This window comes from Crocodylus porosus, unplaced genomic scaffold (genome assembly GCF_001723895.1).
Source record: "Crocodylus porosus isolate Cpor-Errol unplaced genomic scaffold, CroPor_comp1, whole genome shotgun sequence".
In the NCBI taxonomy this organism is placed as follows: Eukaryota; Metazoa; Chordata; order Crocodylia; family Crocodylidae; genus Crocodylus; species Crocodylus porosus.
The window spans coordinates 37,795,048-37,801,690 of NW_017728886.1; the positions used below are offsets into that span (position 1 = coordinate 37,795,048).

Genomic DNA, 6,643 nt, shown 5'->3' on the forward strand with positions numbered 1-6,643 from the left:
GGAGGTTAGATGCTCATCTTGCTGGGGTCATTTGACCGTGGTGCTGGCTCCTACCCTGGGGGTGTTTAAGAGGAGGTTAGATGAACATCTTGCTGGGGTCATTTGACCCCAGTACTCTTTCCTGCCATGAGAGGGGGTCGGACTAGATGATCTGCTCAGGTCCCTTCCGACCCTACAAACTATGAAACTATGAATTTCTTTGTCAGTTGCAGCTCTTCCAAAGACAGTAGGCTGTGTTAGCTGTGCTTGTGACCAATGCTCCTTTAATAAGAGTGTTCTCCATAATAAAAACTAGATGGATAGACCAGAGATATAGGATGAGATATAAAACTCTGACACTTTTGTCACACTAAATTAAAGACAGCTGCAGGAAATTGTGCTCAGTTCCACAAATTCATCCCTGAAAGAAATGACCTCTTGACAGCAGCAACAAAAAACAAAAAATATGGCTTTAAGAAGAGCTAGCATCAGAAATCTTAGTAGGGAACATTCTGTTGCACTGGTCCCTACTTTAGCAAGTGAAAAGGTGGGGAACCATACCAGTCCCACCCACACACAGCCCCAGACCCTCTCTAACCTTTACCCTCATCCTAGCTTGGGATGCTTCAGCACTCCCTAACCTGAGCCTGAGCCGCAGACCTCTACCAGTCTGAGCATAAAAACAAGACTGGAGACTTGCTGAAACTGTTAGTGTGAATTACCAGGAATGAGAAAATTATAGCATTAGAAGGGAGGGAAGTTGTGAGGGCAGCCACTAATCTTTACTGTTTATAGAATCAAGGACTGAGTGAATGTTTGGAAGAGATTTCACACTGAGCATTATTCATCATATTTATTAAATGAGACAAGGATCATGTGGAAAAATAATGTCATGTAATTAAAGGTTATATTGTAATGCATAAGGGAACAAAATTAAGTTTTCAGAGGCAAATTAAAGTCTGGCATTTCCTAACTTTTGAGTGCCTGACTTTGCTACCTTAACATCTTTCAGATATAGGATTTTGTACGTAATGCATATTTTGAGTAGGTATATCAGGTAAAATGGCCTTTGAAGATGTTCCCTGTCCTGGAAAACTCATTCTAAGGTCAGACAGACAAGTGGACACAAGTTAGGGAAAGTTTATAACATAGATAGGTTTTAATACAGATCAGATTTAGTGAAATGTTTATTTCATAAATGTTTTAATGGATGTTATAATGAATGTTGTAATCCCCTTTTCTAATGGCCAGCATTCATCCTTCAAGAATACAAAGCAATGGGCCAATGTGTATTTGCAGTTATTCTTCTGATGAGGAATTAAAGAAAGAAACAAATTTTGAGTTCTGTCCACAAGGGATCATAAAACCAGGGGGAAAAAACTGTTTTCCATTATCCTTGCTAGTTATCAACATGCTGGCTGCAGTACATCTTTTGAGAGAGCCAGAAAGGATGAGTTAGTAAATACCAGCTGCTTTTTGCATCCAGCTCCTGCTACAAACAAGCTTCCTTGGCCTTGCTGCTTCCCGAGTCTCAGTCGGTGCAGTGTGCAGACCAGCCCTTAGAGATGATGTCATTTTATTCTTGGTCCAATGAGGAAAGCGAAGTGCAGGCTCTTTTGTGTGGCCTGGGATTATAACTGGGGCTGCGGACAGCATTGAGGGGATTGAGCATACAAGTGCTGTATCTCAGCCGGGACAGAAGTGTTTGCTGTTGCTGTTGCTGCTGCTGCTGTTGCTGCCACTGTCATCAGAATGACTCTCCAAGTAAGAGTTCCTGCTTCTAGGGAAGTGAGGATGGAGATGCACTGAAGTGTCCATGGGCGGTGCCTTGCTGCGACAGTGTGATGTCTTGGCAGAACAAGGATTACTATTTCAAAATTGTGGTTGCCTGGCACCACAGCCAGTTACTTTTTTAAGTGAAGGTGCTTAAATGGTGTGTGATGTATGCAGGGGAGTTAAAGTTTCCTGTTTTGCATTCATTATTCGTTGGTTCATACAATTTTGGGATGGATAGGAGCACACTTGCTTGAAGGGGGAGGTTTATTTGGTACATGCATTAGTTTGCTTTGTGAGTTGCCTGTATTTGTTTTGAATGTTGCACTTCTATATACTGTGTATGTATATTTGAGAATGATGTTTCTTTTTAGGAGTTGCTTAATTATGATATATTTAGAGTTATGCAAAGAGACAATTTTCTAAACTTCTAAGTTATTGGGATGTGCAGTTTTGGACCTAAGATTTTTTTTGAGGGAATAGCTAATAGTGCATCATTATTTAGATGCATGCATTCTTCTTGGGGTGGGGGTTGTATTTGGAAGGGTACATGTTGGTCATTGGCAAAATTCAATTGTCTCCTCTCCCAGTGCTGGATCTGAGGTGTTTTTATGAAGCCAGCCCCTGCTGCTGGTTTTCAGCCTCCTGTCATTGCAGTCACATGCATGCACTTTCCTTTTTTGCCCATATCCTGAGACTCAGCCAGTTTTCTTCTGTTAAGTTCTTTGTTCTCTCTCCACAACTTGCAAGCTCTTTCATCTCTAGGGTTACCATATTTCCAGTTCCAAAAATGAGGACACCTGTCACACAGGGGGATATGATTGTGGGGCAGCCAGTGATATATTGATGTCCTACCCCTGCCCAAGCCATTTACACTCACTCCCAAGCCACAGCCCCCTCCAGCCCTACTGCTGCCCCACACTCCAGACCTGCAGTACCCTAGAAACAACTGGGCCATGCTAGTGCCCATCACTTCTGACTCACCTTCCCCTGGCACTGCCGGCGTCCCGCACTCCTGACCCACAGTCCCCCACCCCCCATGGTGCCCCTCACTCCCAAGCCACAGTCTCCCCAGTCCTGCTGGTGCCCCTCACTCCTGACCTGCAGCCCCCTTTCCCCCAACAGTCCTGCAGTGTCTTCCAGCTGCCCTGCCCATGTGAACAAGGGCACCAGCTCCTGTGCCACTGGAGCCATGCAGCTCCCTACTGCCCCCAAAACCCCCTGATCCCTTCCCCAACTGAAGGAGTAGGTGCCTCCTCTGCTCTGCTGCAGCTCCAGCACCCAGATAGCTTCCCCCTGTGCCAGCAGGCACCCCCCCACACACACACCCATCCCCTTCACACACACACACACCCGCATGCATGTATGCATGTGTCCCCCCTCCCCCCCTGTCCCTCAAACAGCTCCCAAGCCTTGGCCCCTCACAAACTTACCTGCATGCAGCTGCTGGAGCTGCTCCCACCACCCTGCCTGGCTGCATGGCAACCACGTACATATGCATGTATGTGTGCATGTGTGTGTGCACATCCATGTGGTACCCCCTGCCTACAGTTGCCCTCCCCCAACTGCCCCCAGTCCCAAGCAGGTCCTTGCTAGAGGAAGCCAGGAAGTTGCGGGAAAAAACTTAGAAACTGACCTAACAAAAATCCTGGACAGTTGATCTTTTTTTTTTTTAAAACACCCAGATGGAGAGCAGAGGATCCAAAAAGAGGACATGTCCAGGAAAACTGGGACGTATGGAAACCCTATTCATCCCAGTCCTGTTCTCAGCTGGGTTGGTGCCAGCGTGGTTGCCCAGCAGAGGTATTAGCGATGGCTCTGGGTGAGGTCATGGCAATAACAACCTGGCCCAGATGCTGGGAGCGCATTGTCAGAAAGTAGAGGTTCTGTCTGGGAGGAACGTTAACCTTTGAGGTACCTGACTGCAAAAGAGCTGGCGTGCAGTACTGTAATACAGCAGAGGTGTGTGCATGTCACTGCACTTGAGAAAACTAGGAACTTCTTTCAACACAGGTTGAACAGCCAAAGCCCAAACCTAATCCTGACACTTTTAAAGCCAGGATTTATCACTGCTCAGCAGTAATTGCCCTTGAGCAACTGGAGCTGGTTGTATAGCTTCCCTCACAATGAACAGGTAAGGTATCTCCCACTTACCACACACATACAATTACTTGGGAGTACAATTTAGCTTACCTCATGATAATTTGCTGTACCCGTAAATGACTAAATGCAGCACTGTTCTGCCAGGAGAATGAAGAGCAAAGGTTAGGGGGGGAAAAAGTAAGAAAAAGAGTAAAAGCCCCAAACCTTTCAAAAAAACAAAAATCTGTTATCAAATATGGAACTGTTACAAATTACTTTCTCCCAGTGTGGTTTTATATATAGCACTATCTTTTAAGCAATATAACATTAAATTATTATGGATAATAACTCATACCCTCTTTTTTCTCACCAATCTCTCTTCTATGAACATGTAGGAAAGATGAAAAATGAAACAAGATAATCAGTTCAAGAAAAAAAAAGTTTAGACCATACCTGAGTTTGTGTTCTCCTCATATTTCATATCGGGAGGGTATCAAACATATCACTTCCAGGTAAAGAAAGAAGTCAAGTTATTCATTATATAATTGTGCCAGACTTGAGGTAAGGGTTTTGCTTGTTTTAGCACTAAGCATGAGAATCTGTGGAGTCCAAATGGCCTTCATTTTAATGTAGCAATTTCTTTCAAAGGCAGATGATCTTGCCATCTGCACTGTCAGAGTCTTTGAAGTTCTGCCACCAAGGCCATAACATTGCATTGCCTAAAAGTTAGTTCAGCTGTTTTGGTTGTACTATTCTCTGCATTAATTATTTATGCTATTCATCATTTGATTCAGTATTCCAAGAGAAATTAAATAATAAATATTCTCTGGCCTTTACCTGCTGTAAATGATGTGAAGGAGCAGGGCCATAGTCAAAATGAAAGACACAGGGCTAACTTTATGCCTGACAAAAGTTTACTAGACATGAATTTCTTCTTTTGTGTAGATTGTTAAATCTGCTTATCATGTACAAGATTTTAAAAATCTTAGGTGCTGGGATCCAGAATTGTCTTGATCCCTTCATGTTCATATTTTGTACCAATTATTATTACCCATTTAATATCTGCTTCCACAATATCAGTCTGTTAATTTGTTTCACTTTTCTGTGGGTAAGTGAGAGGTACCTTAGTGGTATGGAGATGAAATAATCTCTAACATCCTATGTGTATGTAACAGATACTGAAGCTGTTTGTCCTGATGTAATACACGGAAATATTTCAGCACCATCATGGGCGTAAGATGCATTAATTTCAGACTTCCGTTGATGATAGAGAGACAAACTACCATAGGTTAATTTGTGCTTACTGTTGGGTAAAGCCATGGAGCAAATTTCTGCCCCTGTATATCTTTCAATTATTTGTTCACATGCCCATGCTCCCATTTTTTATTATGCTGAGAAAATTGTGTTTTTGGTCATCATTCCAAATCACAACCTCAAATGATAACTCTCTTCACTTGGCCCACAGAATTCTGATGCCTTTATACATATATTTGAAATCTTTATTGGGATTTTGGGGTATGGTGACCAAGTGGTTAAGGCATCTTGCTACTGCTCCAGAAGGATGAGGTTCAGTCTCGCTGTGGGCTCATGCTGAAGGCCACTCCCAGTTGGCCTACCTGTAAATGAGTACCTGGTTGTTCGGGCTGAGCAGTCAAAGGCAAATGGATGCAATGCCAATGTGTATGGTGTTGGCTATAGAAATTGGCACTTGATCATGCTGGCCCTATGGATCACTAGGCTCAGGATGGACCCTTGACCTTTTTGATTTGGGATTTTTATAAAAGAAAAGTTAAATGAGAAATGAGATCTAAATACCTGGGGTTACAGGTTTTTTTTACCTAAAATAAACCACTGAGTCAAAGGATGTAAATCATCTCTGTGGTAACCATACCAAAACGCATACTTTATCCAGTGAACACACTGCAGAGTTACAAACAAACTAGTGGCAGCAGATGCCTAGCCAGTCATTAATATTGTACATAGGACAGAAAGAAAGCTACATCATTGTATAAACTACAGTTGTTCAGTGGGCTTATAAAGAATAGAAATCATTTTGTGGTTTGAACCATCACAGTTATTACCTAAATCTGCTACTATGTGACTGGTTCTGCAATGCTTTGGAAACCAGCACTGGTTTGTTATATTAGAACTAAGCTTCTTATTTAACTGGAGGATTATTTGTTATTAACATTCTGCACTATAGAGATGTCTTTTCATTTCTAATACCCTCTGGAGAAATCTCCTTAACTGTATTTTTACAAATATCTGTGCCTTGTGCCATAGAGGAAGTAAACCTGTATGATCATAATGGTCTCTTCTGGTTAAACTTTATGAACTGCAATTTAATGACATGATCATCCTTAGTAATGGGACCACATTTCCACTTTTTATGTGGTTCCCTATCTTTACTTTATATCAGGATAACATGCTTTTCTGTCCCGAGTATTGTCTCTTTAAGGAGCAGCCAGTCCTCTGACTCCTTTTTCTCTTGATTACCATGGGATCGTGCCCACCAGTTCCCTGAGTTTGCTTTTCTAAAGTATAGTATCAATATTGTGCTGCTCTCCTTCTTTCCTGCTAATAAGCAGTAAATCTAAGAGAGGGGGGAATCCCAATGGATGCTCTTCCCAAAATTACTGGGACTCTGACTCATCTAACCTCGTCAATTAGCAAGGGGGTAGAGGGGGGGCACTCTGAGGTGCTCTGGGTTAGAGTAAAAGGCAGTCCAGGGGAGAGAGACTTAACGGTGGGAGTCTACTATAGACCTCCCAACCAGGGAGAAGAGCTCGACCAGGAATTCTTAGGTCAG

General features: G+C 42.8%; 1 protein-coding gene across 1 annotated transcript in view; it reads left to right on the forward strand.

Moving 5' to 3' along the window:
• The first annotated feature begins 1,568 nt into the window (after positions 1 to 1,568).
• ACBD7 (acyl-CoA binding domain containing 7) overlaps positions 1,569 to 6,643 on the forward strand; it is a 12,373-nt gene continuing 7,298 nt past the window's right edge. The window contains exon 1 of the mRNA XM_019532742.1: positions 1,569 to 1,743. Coding sequence (XP_019388287.1) covers positions 1,732 to 1,743 — 12 coding nt within the window. The 5' untranslated portion in view covers positions 1,569 to 1,731. The remainder of the gene's footprint in view (positions 1,744 to 6,643) is intronic.